General features: G+C 36.1%; 1 protein-coding gene across 2 annotated transcripts in view; it reads right to left on the minus strand.

Moving 5' to 3' along the window:
• Positions 1–20,841, minus strand: part of ephb4a (eph receptor B4a) — a 41,279-nt gene that overhangs the window by 18,047 nt on the left and 2,391 nt on the right. For both annotated transcript variants that reach the window (XM_058776038.1, XM_058776037.1), the window contains exons 2-4: positions 3,846–3,916; positions 3,441–3,722; positions 1,707–2,097 (exon numbers count right to left, since the gene is read on the minus strand). In XM_058776038.1, coding sequence (XP_058632021.1) covers positions 1,707–2,097; positions 3,441–3,722; positions 3,846–3,916 — 744 coding nt within the window. The remainder of the gene's footprint in view (positions 1–1,706; positions 2,098–3,440; positions 3,723–3,845; positions 3,917–20,841) is intronic.

The following is a 20,841-nucleotide window of genomic DNA, read 5'->3' on the forward strand; positions in this document are numbered from 1 at the left end:
CAGAAACGTAAATGTAATGTAATAGCGAATGAAAATGTGTCCAGCCGTAGGACACTGATGAAATACACCGTAATCCTCTCTCCTGATCTCTCCACTGCGAGCGTCACCACTTCCTGTCTCTTTCCTCAAGTCTGAACGGCTTTTCTGTGAGACCTTCATCTCACCTCTATCGCTCTGCTTTGCGTTCAGTCAGTGTTTTCCCTTCTTCTCAAGTGTCACAGTCTTTGTCTAATTCAGTCCCATCTGTCCTTTACTGTCTCTCTGGGCTCTTATCAGTGTTGAAGTTGCAGCCGTTGTCAGTATAAATGTCCTCAAGACTTACTCTTAAGGTAGAATAGCGGTATGTTTGCGTGTGTGTGCAAAATATTCTGTACTTGACAGTCTCTCAGGTTCATACATACATTTGTGATAGTACGTATAAAGATGGAAGTTTATGTTCTGAATGGTTTGCTTTCTGCTGCATACTGGGCACAGTAAGAAACTGTTTTGTATGCATGGAAAACCCAGCTGACCAGCTACATTTGTCAAAATGTGTATCATTGAACCACAGCACACTGTTTAAAACTCTATCCACAATGCAATGTGCTCAACCTGACCTTCTATTTTCTATGGGACAAACTGAAAGTTTGTGAATTTATTTTATATCTTGTTTCATTATTTAATCGGACTGTGTTAAAAATGTAAAACAATAGTATTTATCGTTAGTTAACAGATGACATTAAACTAAAAATGCTCCACTTTTTAATCATCAGATGGTATATATATATATATATATATATATATATATATATATATATATATATATATATGAAGAGTTCAGATGCAAAAGCCTCTAAGTGCCATTTGAAATATTCTTCTAAAATGAGCGTTTTTATCAAGCTTCTATATTTATGTTCAGTTATTACACTTTAATTGCATAGAAAAGGACCTATACATTGCCATTAGAGTAAAATTATTGAACCTAAATATAGGTGCCTGAAATTTTCGATGAAAATTAAATTTCAGACGGCACTTAGAGGCTTTTGTATCTGAACTCTTCATATATATATATATATATATTATTTTGGGGGGTAAAAGGTATTTGTAATGTTACATAAGATTTCAAATGCTGTTATTTTAATCTTTCTATTCATTAAAAATCCTGAAAAATCCATAATGTGTTTCAAAATATTAAACAGCACAACTGTTTTCTGCATTAATACTAATATTAAATGTTTCTCAAGCAGTAAATCAGCATATTAGAATGATTTCTGAAGATCATGTTACACTGAAGACTGGAGTAATGATGCTGGAAATTCAGCTTTGACCTAAAATTACATTTAAAAAAAATATTATTCACATAGAAAACAGTTATTTTAAGTTGTGATAATATTTCACAATATTATTGTTTTTAATGCATTGCATCAATGCAGCTTTGGAGAGCATAATCCAAAAACCCCAAACTTTTGATTAAAATGCTTCTCTAAAGTACTTCAAAGAATAAAATTTATGTCACATTATAGAAGCACAATATATTAAGCACATCAGAATCTGATGTAATGAGTGTATAATATTCTGTGATATTTAAATAGCACTGTAAGATACATCAAAGAATTTTTCAGCATTGTTTAATTTAACTGAAATTTGGCGATATTTTTGGCTCCAGCTCATCGCTTTTACAAAGAGCTCCAATTAGCTTCAGAGAAGCCCGTTCTATTCTCACTCACCTCTACATTCCAGGTCTCCATGGCTGGCCTCGAAGCCCGGCAGGCAAGTGCAGGTGGTGGTGGGCTGGTCCACCCACTGTCCATCTTCTCCACAGAACATCTTGGGCGGTCTGGGATTGGGTCCAGGCTGTGCTGCGTTGGCCACACACTGGCCCACTGCCTCCTGGACCAGCGAGCGTGGAACTGTCTCCGGGAAGACGGATAGTGAGCGTGTGAGAGCCGGACACTTCTTAAAGAAGACGCGCACGGATAGAAGGGCCATGCATGCACCCTGGGCATGGAACGCCAAGTAGAATCCCCGTTTGGTCAAAGGGCCCAAACGCAGAGTTTTGACATTAAACTTCTTCTCTCCACCTTTACGCAGCAGGAAGTCCGCGGCTACCGTGTCCACCTAAATGGAGACAGATATACGGCAAAAGCTGGTGAGACCCATAAGAGAGAAAAAAAGGTGATCTTTTACATTTAGATTTTTCCTATGAGGCAGCAATGAGACTAAATGAGAAATCCTCAACCGACCTCATATTTCCAGGATTGAGATTAAATGGAGAGAAAATTGAGGCTTTTTCTTGATCTCATATAAATCACAAGAGATTTTCAATAATTATTTAAAGTTAATTAAAGTATGTTTTAAATCATATTTTTTTTTTAAATAGTCTTGTGTTGACTAACATATGAAAGAATATTTGTGACCCTGGACCACAAAACCAATCATAAGTAGCACAGGTATATTTGTAGCAATAGCCAAAAATACATTGTATGGGTCAAAATTATAGATTTTACTTTTATGCCAAAAATCATTAGGATATTAAGTAAAGACCATGTTCCATGAAGATATTTTGTAAATTTACTACCATAAATATGTCAAAACCTAATTTTTAACTGGTAATATGCATTGCTAAGAACTTCATTTGGACAACGCTAAAGGAGATTTTCTCAATAATTAGATTTTTTTGCACCCTCAGATTCCAGATTTTCAAATAGTTGTTTCTCCAAATATTGTCCGATCCTAACAAACCATACATCAATGGAAAGCTTATTTATTCAGATTTCAGATTATGTATAAATCTGAATTTAAAAATAATTGAGCCTTATGACTGGTTTTGTGGTCCAGGGTCACATTTAAGGTGCTTTATTGTACTGTGTTATTTGATATTGCATTTAAAGTTAATATTAGAAATGTACTAAATTTCAACTTCATTATGTGTAATTACAAATAAATTTCAATACTTGACATACAAGTTTTAGTAGAAACGACAATTAAGTAGATTTTATTTATTTTATGATAAATGCTTGTCAGTACATTCAACATTCGGTACACTTTAACCATATTTTAAAGATGCATTGTGAATAGAAATTATGAAATTATATAAAAAGGACATAAGTCCTTAAGAAGTGGGTCAAAAAGCACTCTAAAGTTCAGCGAATTGCATTTAATATAACTCTATAAAACGTTTTCATGTAATTTCATGCAATTAAGTGTCTGAAAAACAGATTAAATTAGATTTCTAAAAGTATGCTAATGTGTACTTCTTTTCACAATGGTATGTCTACAATTATTATATTTGTGTCTTTTTAAATTCTCAAAAAAAAAAATGAAGGAGAAACGATATTAGATATTAAGTTATATATACCTGAAATCTATCAAATTTTCGTTTCAGTAACATCAATAACATCTCTAATTTCTGCAATTTTCCATGCGTATTGGAGTGCGTATGATTGTCTGCATGTGTGCACCTTGGTGTAGGGGTTCTCCATCCACGCTGGGTGGGTTGCTGTGGCGTCATCCGTGTCGCTCTGGTAGTAGTAAAGGTTGAAGGTCTCTTTGCAGGATCGGTGGTGTGTGCTCCGCGATGAGCATTCGATCATGGTGAAGAGCAGCTCCACGTACACCTGCGATGCCCCTCGCCGCTCGATGAGCTTACTGCGCAGCCAGTGACTGGACGAGGCGTCAGCCTGGCAGATCTGATAGGTCCTCACGCTGTTGTTATCCTCATCTAGACCGCTGATCTCCTCCCACTGCACATAGAAGAGAAACACATGAAGACCGACTGGTAAGTGGAGATCAGCTGTGATAATATTCAGTCTGCACTGAGCTTTTGCTCTGTATGTAGGGTCAGACGCTGGAGCTGGAGGTCTCACCTCAGGTTTAGAGCGAGAGTATGTTGTCCACTTCAGATCTGATGTCTCTGTCTTTGTATTCATCAGGACCTCTGTCAAACACACGTTAGAGAGAGCCGTTTGTTAAAAGAAATGAATAAATCAATAAAAAAAATGTGATCACAATCTTTAATATCTCCAGTTGTGAAAAAGAAGTGCACCTGAATGTATTGAATTTTAAAAGTATATTTTAAAAAATAAGATATTCTAAAGAATGCTGGTAACCAAACAGGTAGCCTTTTTTCCACACTATAGAAGTTAGAAGTCAATGGGGACCATCAAACTGTTTAGTTACCAACATTCTTCTTTTTTTGTTAAAAAGAAGAAAGAAACATATACAGGTTTGGATTTTTATTTTTTAATTGTATTATATGTGCACTTGTAGTATAATCTTAAAAAGTATATAAGTAAAAGTATATTTACAAAAATTGTACTTATAGATAATATAATATTAATAAAGTAAGAGGCCACTTAAGTGTACTTAAAGAGAGACATTTTCATTATGGTTTCTTAACACACTTAAAGGGATAGTTCACCCAAAAAAGAAGATATTTTGAAGAATGTGTGTAACCAAAAAGTTGTTGGTCCCCATTTACTCCCATAGTGTGAAAAAATATACTATGGAAGTCAATGGCTACCACCAACATTGGTTACCAACATTCTTCAAAATATACAGGTTTAGAACAAATTAAGGGTGAGTAAATGATTAAATTTTCATTTTTGGGTGCACTATCCGTTAGAAAGTGCACTTTGTAATAGTCAATAACATTTCAAGTACATTTTAAATCATCTTTTGTCATGCTTTAAAGTAGCACACCTATTTTGAAATGTTGATTATCATACTAAAGCACCTGTAAAATAAAGGATTATAGTTTTGACTGTAGCGTGTTATTCAATATTACATAGAGTCCTCATGACGCTTTTTGACAAGTGTGGCTTCAAATCAAGATTTCCTCAGTCCTCAGCTTCACCACAGCATTTGGCTCCACTAGCAAAAGCAGCAGCGACCATTAAAACCCATGGAAATTCACGCAGATCTGCTGTTTTTTCAGCACGGTATGACACGGCAACATCTGAGCAATGACATTTTTCCTCCGAGCGCACAGAGGGCAAGGGAAGTTCCCTGAGGTTCGATGGTTTGGTTATCAAATCATGGCCAGCAGAAGCTTTGGCAAAAACAAATCTAGAAACTATGGGCGTTTTTCCCTCTCATACCGACTTGCATAGCTGCAGTATCCCACAGGGAAACCGACGGACATGGGAACAAGGGCATAGCCTAATTTTACACTTGCACACATATACAGCGACGATACAAAATCACTATATAGAGTTTCAACCCAGCGATGAATGGTCATTTAATTTCCAGTGAACATCCTTCCTTTCATCCATTTCCACTCTCTCTCTCTCTCTCTGCTCTTGATTGCATTTTTGCTTGAACTGGCTGTTGGTCATTACTTATTGATGGTGGTGATGAGTTTTAATCAGGCATTCATTCAGTCACCCCCTCCAGACTTCCGTGCACATATCTGGCCCTGGGGTTCTTGCTTTGGGAGCTGTGCTGGTCATGTGACCACCCGAAGCCACCGCTCGGTTCAAACCGGCTCCAATCACAAAGATCCTTTGATCTAAAAATACTACCACAGAATATATTTCTCTCTCTCTACTGCCATTATTTGTTCAAACTCCTTTCTTATCCTTGTCTCTAAGGAGGAACACCTTTATTGCTCTTTTTTTTGCATGTGCTTTTCCCATGAGTGTTAGAGTTTAGCATACAGAGATGGAATCGATGTGTTTCTGTCTGTATGTATCTGGGTCGAGACTTGTCTTGGGGACTGGAAGCTTTTGGCTGGTTTATACCACAGAAAAGCATCAATGACATGAAGAAAAAGACGTTTAAGCGCAGATGGCCTTAGGGAGAACACTGGTTATGTTCCGAATGAATATTACACACTGTGCAGTATATACTTTATAATGTCTAACATGTAAAACAGTCAACAATTTCAAACTTTAGTATGCTACATTGGCGCTACATGACATTACTATGTTAAATGTTTAATTTTGTGAATAAAAATATTCATTTTCTGAAGTCGCAAAGAAGCTGAAGTAGCACTACTTTTTTTTTCTTTTGGTATTGTGAAATGTTTTTTAAAAAAAAAAAAAAAAGAAAGAAGTAGGGCAGGAAAATAGTTCTATCTGATTGGCTTGTAAGAAAGAGGCGGGGTTTAAGGGGACTAAGTGATTGGAGAAATCCTGCATATGTCACCAGAGAGAAGTCTCTCATTTCACTGGAAGATCAAGTTATGACATTTTGATAAAAAATTATGAGGTTAAAAAAACGAATATCAAACATATTCATGGATGAATAGTTCAAAATATCAATTAGAAGCATTTAAAAAGAAAAGATGTAATAATATATATTATTTGAAAATAAAATAGTAAAAAACATATTTTATTTCATCTAGTTGCCAGGACAACATTTTTAATTTCAGTTTAGTAGAAGTACTATAATAGCTAGAAATAAAGAAGTGCAAATTAAAAACTAAAACATAATAAAAATGTATTATTTCAATTTAAAAATTGTTATGTAAATTAAAATTAAATTTCAAAAAATTAACTCATCTTAGTAGTTTAGTAGTTCAGTTTCATAGAAGTGCTAAAATAACTCAAAACTCAATAAATACTACATAAACATAAAAACGAGTAAAATCACAAACTCTATAAAATGAAAACAGAAAATATAAAAATGAAATATAATTTAACAAATACTTTAATAGTGTGTAATAATATGATAGTAACAGTAAACTCTGGTTGTATGTTCAGCAAATGCAGTATTTGATCCGTATTTTGTGTGTACAGAAAATTAGCATACTTGCATAAAGTATACATACTGCAAGACTAGTATGAGTAGTATAGTAGTACACTACTGCGACACACCCGGTGAGCCTCTATCTGTATGTATCTGGGTCGGAACTTGTCTTGGGGTCTGGAAGCTTCCTGTTGTTGGTTTTCACCTCAGAATCGAATCAATATTCAAAACAAAAATCAAAAATCGTTATTTGAGCGTGCAGGGCCTCAGGGAGAACACTGGCATGTGCTCTTTCTCACTCAGTGACACCTCCACACACTCCTCCCTAACGCCATCCATCTTCCAGACATTTCTCCCTCTCACTTTCATTATTCTCCCCATCACTTTTGCTTTTCCTGCTTTCAAATTTCACATTCCTTTCTTGCCATCCGTCCGTTTCCATTTCTCTTCTCAATAACTCCATATGTCCCCGTCACACTCTTTATCTCTCCGCGCTTCCCTCCATCCCTCTCCCGCCTCTGATGTGGAGAGGCTGCGGCCGGCTGATAACCGCCGTCCAGCTCGGAGAATCAAAGCGAGCGGCGCCCGGGAGGCCGGAGGGGAGGATGAAAGAGGGATGAGAGGGGAAGAGTGCCGGGCGAGGGAGGACACAGGGTGGGAGCTTTTGGAGATGAGAGCAAAAGAACAGGGAGCGAGAGAGAGAGAGAGAGAGAGGGATGAGACAGGACAGATTTCTGCCGGTGATTTCCCACTGTGAGTTTTGCTCCGAGTTCAGAGGGAAAACAAATTACAGACTCATCTACATTAAAATGCACATGCACACATACAGGTGAATCTCATGAAACCTGTCGAGAACATATTTCACCCCACAAAAAAAAAAAGAAAGGAAAAAGAAATTATATGTTGCATAAAAAACATGAAGCTTGCTTTTAGTTGAGATTTCCATGAAAATTACTTTTCCCTCAAACGCTCATTTGTGTAATATATATACTGTATATAATCCTGTTAACATTACTATATTAAAAACAAATATTGGTATTAATAATTCACTACTGCAATATATGATATTAATCAGGGTTATTATTGTTAAAGAAAACTACGATGAAATAAAATTAAATCTAAATATTTTTAAAATTCATTTCAGTTTCAGATTTTTTAGTTTAAGCAAATTCTAACTGGAAATAAATAAAAAATGAAAAAAAAAAAAAAGTTAATTAAACAGAGTAATATTTAAAACAAAAGCAATAAACAAATAATAAAATTACTAAAAATTAAACAAAAAAATAAAATGAAAACTGTAAATATAAATACAGGTTAATTCAAAATATTAATACAAATTATAATAGTATAGAAATAATATTAAAGTAACACTGTTGTGAATACATAATGAATTATATTTAGTTTTTATAGTTAATAGTACCATTTTTGTTTTGTATATATTGTATTTTGATATAGAAACTGTATAATAGAAAATAAAAAGTACAAGTAAAAATTCTGAATGCATAAATCCTAACTGTCCCAAAAAAATTTAATAAAATAAGTTTCATTTTAATTTCTTCTGTGCTGTTTTTATTTTATTTGTTTTAGTTATTTTCTTGTTGGTATGAATTATGTACTGGAGATTCATCCATGAAGTTTGTGTGTATGAACACCAGGTTAGTGAGAACTACAGTGTGTGAGGTGATAGATCAGTGTGTGTGCGCCTGTATGTAATTACAGTGGGCTATATCCTGCTGTCTACTCTATCATTACTTATAATGGAGCAGGAAAAAGTGTGTTTCTCCTTATGGCTTGTCTCGAAAAATAGGTTAGACACAGTGAGACTCTAAAGTTGACACCAGGATTATCACTCACCTGACACGCACGCACACACGCACACACACACACCTGCACATCTGTCCGTGAGTCTCTGGCCTGATATCATCAGTAGCGGCTGCTGTTCTGATGGATTAGGCTCCTGGTGGGCAATTTTTGTCCGAGCCTGTTTTTTTGTACTCGTTTAATGCAGTGCTCCTGTTCAGACACACTGTACCGCACAGCTCTTACACCAAATCTAACCTAAATGCACTTCAGTGATAAACCTGCAGCAAATTCACAAGTGAGACTTGTACATCTCGGCTGTGTCTCCTAGGAAGCAATGAGATTAAAAGACCCTAATAATCTCACGTGCTGAGTTTCAGAGATCTTAATGTCTCAAACTATACTCCATTTTGCCAAAATGCCATGTCTGCAATAAAACATCAGAAATTTTAAATAAACACTTGCCATCAAATTCTTTACATATGAGCTATTTTATCCAGCCAATACAATAATTATTTAAGGAATTTTAAGAGAGCGATCAGAGAATCTGAGAAATTGTGCACTTCATTATCCCTGCTCAGCTTTGAAAGAGCAATATAATATTCCAGTGTGTTAGGAAATAAAAGGTAACTTGAAGCTTTTGTGACAACCGTAGGTTTGACCGGGTGTGTTCACTACTGTTCAAAAGCACTATTCAAAATGGTTTTGAAAGAAGTCTCTTCTGCTCACTAAGGTTGCATATGTTCAATCAAAATACAATAAACAGTAATATTTTGAAATATTATTACAATTTGAAATAACTGTTTTCCATTTCAATAAATAGTCATTTATTCCTAAAATGCAAAGCTGAATTTTCAGCATCATTACTCCAGTCTTCAAGTGTCTCATGATGCTTCAGAAATCATGTGCACAAGCAACATTTCTTATTATTATCAGTGCTGAAAACAGCTGTGCGGTTTCAAGTTTTTGTGGAAACGGTGAGAATTCCAGATTTTTTAATGAATAGAAAGTTCAAAATAACAGCATTTATTTGAAATAGAATCCTTTGTAACATTAAAAAAGTCCTTCTGACACTTTTGAGCAATTTAAATCATCCTTGCTTAATAAAATAATTATTTTCTTTCAAAAACATGCAAACAAAAACTCTTAACTGACCCCAAACTTTTGAACAGTAGTGTGTGTGTGTGTGTGAGAACAGTCTGATATCTCCTGACTTTTATTGTATGAATAATGGCAAACGTGACTCTACATTTGTGTCTGAGCATGTCAGCATGTATGAGCGTCTCATTAGTTTCTCACCTCTGCAAATAAAGTATGAGTGTTTGTCTGCTTCACATTTATGTCTGTCTTCTGTATGAGTGTGTGTCTAGAAAAGCTCAGTGGAAAATTTTATTGCTCAGAGGTTGCTTTTCAACGCTGGGAAACTTGAGGAGTTCTCAAAATGATTCATTAAAATTGTAATTTTTAAAATCGAGTAGGACAATTGTTGAGATACAGTAAAGATACAGTAGAGATACAGTAAACTGATGACATAAACTAAGACAACTAAGACAACAACCTCAATTAGTCCTAGGAGATTTTAATAAGAAATGTCTCAAAGTTCTAATCAAAGTATCCAGACCTTGGTATTTTGCGAGATTTGAGCAAAGTTGAAGACGATATTGTAAAAAGTCTCAATTTACTCTCTACTTAATCTCATAGCTAAGAATAACAGTTGAGATATTTAGTTGAGGATTTTTTTTTTTTCTTACAGGAATCTTGAATGTAAATCACACACTGTGGTACGTGACCTTGAGCTGATATCATGCCTTGAGTGTTTCCTGTGTGCACTCCAAACCTCTTTAATTATAGACACATCCTCACTTTCTCTCAAAGGTAAATGACAGAAGACCAGACCAGGCTACAATTAGTCTTTCACTTTAATTAAGGAAAAGAGACAGTGCCAATTACTGAAAGAGAGGAAGAGAGAGAGAGAGAGAGAGAGAGAGAGAGGAGATAAATTGAAAGGAGGGGGAGGGATGGAAAATGGAAAGGGGTGAAAAAAGGAGGCCAAGGAGAAAGAATGGCAGAGGGGAGATGAAAGGGAAAACATGGATTAGGACGAGATGGATGGAGATGAACAGATAGTGAAGAGAGATGAGCATTTAATTCGAGTACTGTAGCGTGACGGCGTGTTTGTGTGTCTAATGGTTCATTACTGAAGCACACCTGGACTACAGATGATTCTACTAGGAATGTACAAAACCACACACTTGCAAAATCGCTGTCTAAACGATTAGTTGGAGATCAAAACGAACCATATTTACTTTCTCAGTAAACGTTTCTGGTCTTATTGTGCACAATTCATCTGTACGCGACAAGTCATTCCAAAGAAAACAAAAGTTCTTCTTTGTAATCTTTCATCAAGTGCGAATGATATTTTGTTCCGGCTAATATCATCAAGCCCTCTTATTTTTCATTCTCTCTAACCACCAGACCACATTCATATGTAACACCTATTTTCAATCAAAAACCTAGTTTTTCTTGTTGAATATTTAGTTTCACTGTCCGATGAAGAAGTACACGTTCACACTTTTTTTATTAGCATACTTTTGAAAAGAGATCTTAGAACATATTTTCGGACACCTAATTGCATGTTAATTAGAATTAAATGAGCACTTATTGTAGTTGCAATTTACATTAAATGCAATTATCTGAACATTAGATTGCTATTTTGACCCACCAAAGTACATCTTTATATGCTATTATGCTATTGTCTTTTTACTGCTGAATTTACTGACACGCCTTTATAATAAACTAAAATATACTTTAAATGTTCTATTGAAGCTTGTATGTCATTTATTTTACATTTTTGTACAGATTTGTAATGATGTTGCAGTTTAGTACACTTAAAATATATAAATTTTTAATGTAATATCAAAAAACATACTACAGTTAAATTATGATCAAGTGCTTAATGTGTTTAATCGACACATCAAAATAATTGTATTTCTTTAAAGCATGACAAGATTATTAAAAAATGACTTTAAAGCAAAACTTTATTACAAAGTGCACCTTAGAAAGTCTTTCTTTAAGTACACTTTAAGTTGACCATCCAATTCTTAGCTTCTACACCACTAAGAAAGAGTCACCAAAAATAAGACTCGTTTAATATCTTAGTTGGCTACCGAGTTTTAACAAAACACACCTTTTACAACATAAGCAGATAATCCAACCTATCAACCGCCTAACTCGGTGAAGCGATGAAACATCTGCAACTTGCACAGACAAAATCCAACTTCTCAAGCTGTCGAAAACAAGGCTTTGTCTCTGAAAGAGACCACCATGAGTAATGATTTGCTCCTGTTACTATGGCATCATCGGACAGGGACATGTGAATGGAAAGCGAACTGCTCCTAAGTCCACGCTAAACGAATGAACAATACTTCTCTCGTCTCAACTTGTTTACATATTTCATTTAGGCTGACGCATCTTTGAGTGTGGATTTGTTTCCTAGCAGTCAGCCTTTCAGCAAACGCACGCTAGACAGTGTTTGCACTTGTATTGCTGTTGGGAGAAAATTACAAAGAAAGAGAGAAAAAGACAGGAATTGTTTGCTTTTGGACACAAAACACTGTAAAGTCTGAAACATACTCTAAGTATGCAAACGCAAATGTTTGCCAGGTTCGTTGAAAGCATATGGTCTGATGTACATATTTAACTTGCGTTATTGCGTTACTCTGGCAGTAGCAAACTTCAGTGCTTGAGGTGACAGTTTTTGTACAAAAGTTTTTGTAGGCCAACCCGTGAGTTTGCATCACCCTGGTTTCCTCAAAAAAAAAAAATATATATATATATATATTTTTTTTTTTTTTTCGTTGGCTTTTGGATTATTGCAGAAAATAAACTCCGTGACCAGCAAAAGTTTATGTTTCTTACATGTTTTGTTCATCATGGAAATCTGCACAAAAGAATACAACTTTTAGGAATTTAAAGCCTAAGCACAACTGGCAGAAGTAGAAAGCTAAATGTAGGCTATAGGCTAATTTCTGTTAACGCAAAGAATGTTTTATGTTCTTGCATTGCGTTAAGAATTTAATTTGGAAGATTTTTGAAGTCAAGCTTGGGTCGCAAAAAAAAATTGGGTTTTGGGCCTTAAATGTAAAGTTTACATGCATTTAAATGTGAAGCACCCATGTCCAAAAAGAGATTATCATAACACTTATAGCCTACTATGTATTTACTGTGCACAACATCTGAATTCCTGTTTGCATCTGAATAACCATCTACATTTGCCAAATCGTTCATATATACTCCTGTACAATGCACTCAACTTGACTTTACTTTTCCTTTGATGAATAAACCAGAAGTAATATCAACTGCTTTTGATTTATTAATTGGTAAGCTTGTGTACGTTCAAATATTTTACACGAAATTCGATAAAGTAAAAACTATTCACAAAAGTGTACTGTGCAGTATATAGTGCACAGTATGCTGTAAGCTAATCTTTCATTCCCAGCATAGCCAAGGACTTCCTTTGCAATCTGTTGAACTCTTGAGCTGTATTGATGTGCAGGCCATCAGCTACCATCACAGCTTTTATTATCATTACATCCCCATATGGCTACTCACATGGTGCATCACGAACACACACACACACACACACACAAACTGACCCTTAATCATATCCACTCCAACACACACACACACACACACACACACACTCATTGAGTAAGTGTCAGTGGGAGCCAAGAGGCGTGCTGGTTTGATCGGTGTGTGAACAGAAAAAGCAGACTGTTCCTGTCTGTTGCACACGCGCACACACACACACACACACATTGGCCCAGCATAACCCCAGCAGATATCTGATACATAATACACTCTCTGCATGACTCTCCTCTTTCAATCTTTTGTTTCCTCCATCTCCTTTCTTTTCTGATCCCTCAATTTCTAACCAAGCTTTCAGTGAAGATCAGAGAGCATGAGCATGACAAAACCATTTGTGCTTACACAGAAAAAAAAATCATAAAAACACATTATAGTGAAGCATTATGACTTCGTATGATGCTTCATTCATGTGTGTGTTTATTTAGCTACTCTTTGGGGACAAATTTGTCCCCACGAAGTGAGCTAAATATGACAAACATTCCCCCTTGGGGACGTCCTAATGTGTAATATATTAAATGTTTCTGTTTTAATTAAATGGAAATGGGATATACTTAGGGTGTGAGTTAATCTGTAGTATTTATAATTATCTTTATATAAAAATAATTTCGACATGTCCTCATTCAGCTAAATAAATGTGTGTAGAATTCCAAGTGGTAGCTTTTGTAAAAATGGGGGGGGGGGTTATGTCCTGTGTGAGAAAACTTAGTAGGTTTTAGTCCAATGCGATAACAATAACTAGCATTTTCAGGAAAAAGAAAATCCTCTCCGAGACAAAATGACTAGAACACAAAATAAAGGGGTTAAACTACATAAAAACCCAAATGCAAATTTATTTATTTTTTTTTAAATATACATTTTTTGTCTTGAAGTTTGCGTGTCAAGTGTTAAAGGGATACTCCACCCCAAAATGAAAATTTTGTCATTAATCACTCACCCCCATGTCGTTCCCAACCCATAAAAGCTTCGATCGTCCTCGGAACACAATTTAAGATATTTTGGATGAAAACCCGGGAGGCTTGTGACTGTCCCATTGACTGCCAAGTAAATTAAACAGTCAAGGCACAGAAAAGTATAAAAAACATCATCAAAATAGTCCATCTGCCATCAGTGGTTCAATCTGAATTGTATGAAGTAACGAGAATACTTTTTGAACGCAAAGAAAATAAAAATAACGACATTTATTCAACAAGTGTTCTCCTCTCTGTCTCTCATTTTGGAGAGCATCCGATGGACGCAAAGTGCGTACGTTATTCTCTGTCATCAGTAACGCATGGATACGTATTGTACGTTTATTTATGCTTTGATTTGAATGGAAACAGCGTATCCATGTGTTACTGATGACAGAGAATGGCGTACGCACTTTGCGTCCATCGGATGCTCTCCAAAATGGTGCTACGCTGACAAAGAGAAACACAAAGGAGACGAATTGTTGAATAAATGTCGTTATTTTTATTTTCTTTGCGTACAAAAAGTATTCTCGTCGCTTCATAAAATTCAGATTGAACCACTGATGGCAGATGGACTATTTTGACTATGTTTTTTATTAGGGGTGTAACGATAAATCGATTAATGGATCGATTCTGTGATTTTCCTAATGCATCGCGATTCTCTCGATTCGATTCTGAACTTAGTTTTTAACAGCAGATGGCGCTCTAGGCTAGTTTTTAACTGCACACTCAAATGCTCACGAAGAAGCTGAGTGGTTAAATGTACTTGCACTTCTTTTATGCTTTTATGACGCAAGATTAATGTAAAAACAACCCACTGTGAACACTCTTGTATTTCGCTTCAACCGTTTTGAACTTTATGAATGATTATTTTAAGTTCAAGTGATGTGTGTGTGTAAGGAACTGAAAGCAAGCTGTTTCTTAAAGCATGCAGTGCCATCTGCTGTTAAAACTAAGCTCAGAATCAATTTCAGAGAGAATTGCGATGCATTAGATTAATCGATTTATTGTTACACCTCTATTTTTTATACTTTTCTGTGCCTTGACCATGTAATTTACTTGGCAGTCAATGGGACAGTCACAAGCCTCCCGGTTTTCATCCAAAATATCTTAAATTGTGTTCCGAGGACGAACGAAGCTTTTACGGGTTTGGAACGACATTTGGGTAAGTGATTAATGACAAAATTTTCATTTTGGGATGGAGTATCCCGTTAAAGTCTATATACAAACTTCTAAAATAATATCCCAGATATCTGTTTTGTAAGGCGATTGAACTTTCAGAAACAAACTCACCATAGTTCATTTAACATATTAAATGTGTTACTAATTGAAAATTTGCTGAACAAGAAACCTGTAGTTGCCTTGAGGAATTTACTGGCTGAATGGGGTATTCTGCATTTAGTAAACAAACTAATTCAAACTGGCAAATGGGAGTGTAATGTGGGACAACTAAAACAATAGTCAAGACAACCTAAAATCTGAATACAGTTGTGTTGAATTTTTACATTCTCTCAACAACTACAGTTTTTACAAAGTGTGTATGTAAACCTAAACATGTCCAAGCATCACCCAGAATGCTTGTGGACACCACAGCTTATATGTGGGGAACACAAGCTTCCATGTTTTTGTCGATGCCCACACTTAATCCGCTCCACACACACACCTGACCTATTTTAAGAGCACCCAGACACCTCAGTGCAGATCTTTCAGAAATACGTGTCTCTTCTCTGTTTTTAATGATGAGTCTTAACAAAGGGTCTTCTTGAGTAAATTATCTGTGAATGCATTAATCGGGGTTATTAATTCACAAGGAATCATGTTAATAGCGTTTAATGTGATTTATTAAAGAAGGATGTGTACATCATTCCTATCAACCAACCATATATTAGTATTAGGTTTAGGGCTGGTTATGGATTTAATTAAGAAACAACAAAAACGCAACCAGCAAGGCTGCATTGGGAAGGAAATGAAGGGGGTTACACAGGTATACAGGATGGAGAGAGAGAGAGAAACCGTAGAAGCAGGAGGCACGTGCTGTGAACTGCAGAGAAGACGAATGGCTTTGAATGTGCAGTCGCCAACGGGGGGCAAGTGGGGGAGTGCAAGCTCAGGAGAGGCACAGAATGAGGCTCATTTTTTTTGGGATAAGAGAGATCTCACACTGCGCCCTAATGGGGGAACTAACACGCAACTCAGACGAGAAAGCTTCAGCTTTGTTTGAAAAGTATAACGTGATATATGACAAGATTAGTTGAAAGGTTCATATACCTTACATGGAAACACACTGCTCTGTTTATCTCTTCACAAAACTTCCTGCAAAGCATGACTGTTTTGCAGATTTGTTGATGTACATGACACAATTCTTCGAGAAAACTGGTCAAGTAATTTTTCATCCCATAGGCGCCTGAGAGATGAACAGAGATGTAATGAATCAAAGCAGGCTAAAAGAGTTCAAGAACTCTTTAGAGCTCACAATCGGACATGGACAGAAAGTGAGATGTTTACAGACACTAAACAACGTACTGGCGTAGCAAAGTAAACATATGTGAAGTGGATATAAAATAGGGTTTTCATAATCAAAACAGCTTTTATAGTTTGATATATAAAAGGTGTTGTGCAATTAAGCTTTGTTTTTGAAGAGAATGAATTCAGGTTCTGATATGAGCACCTAATCAATAAACAGACAATCTCATTTTGGTGTAGTGTGGAATATTACGTGTCACACAAGCCAAGCGTTTTGCGAAAGTATATTTCAAGAGCTGCTCAATCAACTGATACCAGAACTAGCAGCTCATTTCTATGCAGTATCTCCAGTAGACCTGAAAACCAGAGAGTAAATGGACTTATTTTCAGGCTGGAAAAATATCACTCCTAAGGGTGAAAACGACAAACAGTGCGGCATCTGACTCTCCGGCAAAGGGTACATTTACACAAGCAGGACAAGTCTTTTGTTGGTTTAGGAACAACATTACTATCAAACACTCATAGTTTTAACTGTAATCATGACCCTAGTGCTGCTACAAACTTTATAGGCAGTTGTTCAAGCCTCTAACCGCAAACCAAAGCCTAACCCCAAAATCCTGGATTAATAAGAATGTTGTTCCAGGACCAAGGATGCTGGAACGTATTCTACTTGAGTAAACTGTTTTAAAGGATTGTTTCACACAAAAATGAAAAATCTGTCATCATTTACTAGCCCTTGTGTTATTTCAAACCCACGAAACTTTCATTCAACTTCAAAACACTAAGATCATTTTAATGAAACCTGAGAGTTTTCAGTGGAGGGACAGAAATCTCTGAAAGATCATTAAAAATCTCTTCATTTGGGTTTCGTTGATGAACAAAAGTATTATGGCTTTGGAACGACAAGAGGGTGAGTAAATAATGACAATTTTCTGAATATTTTTTTGAGTGATCTAATCTTTCAAGCCTCAAGTTGTGATGGTTGAAACGGCTAGTTAAAACAGACCTGATGCGTTGACTAGAGGCAGAACTAATCAGCGTCATCACCACTAACATCCTACTAGGGATGTGCACTGACTAATTATGCTGACATTTAAACTGAAATTTTGTAACCGACTAGTCAACTAGTCTAAAAGTACGAAACCCTCAGAAGACAGTCAAAAACATATGTGCGATCCATTTGAAATATTTAATCTACGAATCAAACAGTCAAATAATTCTAGATACCTTATTATCCTAATTGTTCTCATTTTCCATCAGATGGTTAAATTTGCAACACCGACTGCAACAAAAGCTTTAAGATGTACTCCTTGACAGTAGATGGCACTTTTGGACAAGCAGAAATGCAGCAGTTACCACGTTTACCTCTGTAACCAAAGCAGCACTGTGTTTAAAAAAACTATTTTATTAGACATTATACAGAGATAACATGAAAAAATAAATAAATGCATGTATGCTTGCAAGGTCTGAAGGTGTATTAACTTTTTACAATAATGTATTTTTAAAAACATAACATTAAAATGACTGAATTTTGGCTAGTCGAATGGTACTTCCAGTGTCGACTAGCAGCAGCAGCTCCATTTAGTCAACTAGTCTCGCACATTACTACCACTAACTAGTTTCCACAAATATATAATCATCCATAAAACAACATAAAATGATTTGCCAGTGAGATAGGAACAAACTTAACTCAAGATTCTCTAAAAACCAATTTGATTATGTTACTTAATTTTTGCTGCTTGTCTAAAGTTATCTTATTTTAAAGATATTTAGTCATTTTTACTGGAAACAAGACTGAGAATATCATTTTTGCAGTGCATGAGGGTTGCCAAGAATCCCATCAGGGCTGTAAAGTGTCTCCAAACGATTCTATGAGTTGGCTGCAATCAATCCTGGACCACTATTAAGTTGTAATTGGTGGGATTACATGAGCATGCTCCTTCCAAACCTTTCTCTACAACTCTATTATGAAATGTGTCACCACACAAATGTGGTCCACTTACAGAAATGACCCACTGCATTATTGGAGTTCCTCGATCACCTGATCGGTTCTCTTCTTTCTACACTGATTGTGTCTGCCTCTGTGAGGTCAAAGGTCTCCTCTCATGCTAAACGGTGATTCTCAACCGCTTTTAGAGGCGTGTAGGAGGGAATGATGGAGATAGAGAGAAAAAAGATAAAACGAGAGACTCTTAGGCTGTCAGCCCCTCATCCATCAGGACGGTATTGACACTGATGCACTGGCTGAAGAGACATGAAAGCGAGAGAGAGCGAGAGAGAGAGAGAGAGAGGGAGTCCAATCCCAACAAGAGCTGCTTGAGCACTGTTATCATCCTATCAATCTGCACAGTGTTTGGATCGGCAACCGGAGCAATTGCAGACCACACACTCAAACACAAAAAAACACACATGAAAGAATAAAAGTTGAAAAAGGATTCCTTCCACATGAGATCCACCATGCATATGCAACTGGAAGCTCTCTGGGTTTGAGACAAACATACTGTGGTAACTCTGTAGAGAGTAAAGGTGCGGGATTGATGATTAGAGATGAGACGCGGAGCTGCAGTTTAAATCTTCAAGCGGCTAATCACAGGATTAACAACCAAAGAGAGAGTGAGGAGCGGGGGAGAGAGGAGAGCACCGCTTTAAATGCAAATCCCTGTCTTATAAAAATCAGTTCCATTTAATAGGATTTCTGAGGAGGGATGTGCTTTTCTGCAGCGGGAGAGAAGTAGAGGAAACTTCACCACAGCCAAAAAAGAACAAGTGAACCACAAAAAGAAGAGAGAAGAATAAAAAGTGTTCTGCATCAATATTGATTTTTGCATCATTATGCCACTAAACATGTATGTTAAAAATGGTACACAATCATAACATAATTTGGTAACACTTTTGTTTAAGAAACTATTCTCACTATTAACTAGTTGCTTATTAGCATACATTTTACTAGCATATTGGCTGTTTATTAGTACTTATAAAGCACATATTAATGCCTTATTTTGCATGATCATATTTTAGATCCCTTAATCCACCCCATACCTAAACACCTAACAACTACCTTATTAACTATTAATAAGCAGCAAATTGGGAGTTTATTAAGGCAAATTTCATAATTTATAGTGAGAACTGGTCCCCAAACTAAAGTGTGATCCATTATTCTTACTATTATTATGGTATGAATATTTTGCACAGTAAGCAAATTTCTTGAATGCACTTATTACTTAGATGACTTGCTGATTTTGTCTGTTGCGAGAGACATGATTGCGTTACCAAAACTTGCTTGTAGTGTGGCCATGTGATACCACTTGAAAAGTTCATTGTATGCTGTGTCACAAAGCAGCATACAGTATACACCACATTGTATGCTTCTATTCCATTCCAAACATAGCCAATCCATGACTGTGAGAGTGAATGCATGTGCGTATGATGGAGAGATACAAGAGAGACGGAGATGAGAAGAGTGAGACAGAGAGAAATAAGTGAATAAGTGACAGAAGGTGGAATGGATAAGCTCTTTTTTTGCTCCAGGGTAAAAGAAGACGGAAGACAGAAGAGTTCCTGAGCTCTGACCTCACATGAAAGCCATTGTTACCTCTCTCTCTTTTAGCTGATATTTCCTCACAAAGGGAATTAGAGATCAGTTCAGTGATCCTCACAGATCTGGCATTAGTTTAATCTCACGCAGGGGTTTGAGTTACTACAGAATCAAATCCAATCTCCCCTGCTGCTTCTGTTACTGACTTCACCATATTAGTCTTTACAACTGCCAAAGCAACTCCCCCCAGCCCCCCAACTCCCATCTCAGCGAATTACCAGGTACAGTTACCCAATCGGTCGTTTTGATTTTTAGCAATATTCTGGTATGAAACGGTGGCCAGAATTAACACTTGCTAAAGGTGAGTAAAAACCAGAAATAAAAAGAAATGCTAATTAAAGCCATCAAGACACAAGCAACAAACTAATCAAAACAGAGGGAGGGCCTATAAACAGTCAAAACATGAGTAACTTCAAAACTATCTTTTCTTTAAACTACTTTTTTTACGACTTTTTAAATTTATCCAGCAGCTTTCCATTACACTTTCCAAAAATTGTTAAAGAACTTATCAAAGGAGAGAATTTACCAGAGAAGCTCGATGTCATGCACAGAAAGTATTTCTGACTTGATTTTAAGGTAGGGGACAAAACGTTTTTATCCTTGGAAACCAATATTTTCCGTATTGACAATTCTATGTAGAGATATTGAGAAAAATATTCGAAGAACTAAATCTAGAGGTTTAATTTTACCGAAGGAACATTTTAGTTGTATAAAAATATA

The sequence above is a fragment of the Onychostoma macrolepis genome, chromosome 05 (assembly GCF_012432095.1).
Source record: "Onychostoma macrolepis isolate SWU-2019 chromosome 05, ASM1243209v1, whole genome shotgun sequence".
Taxonomy (NCBI): Eukaryota; Metazoa; Chordata; class Actinopteri; order Cypriniformes; family Cyprinidae; genus Onychostoma; species Onychostoma macrolepis.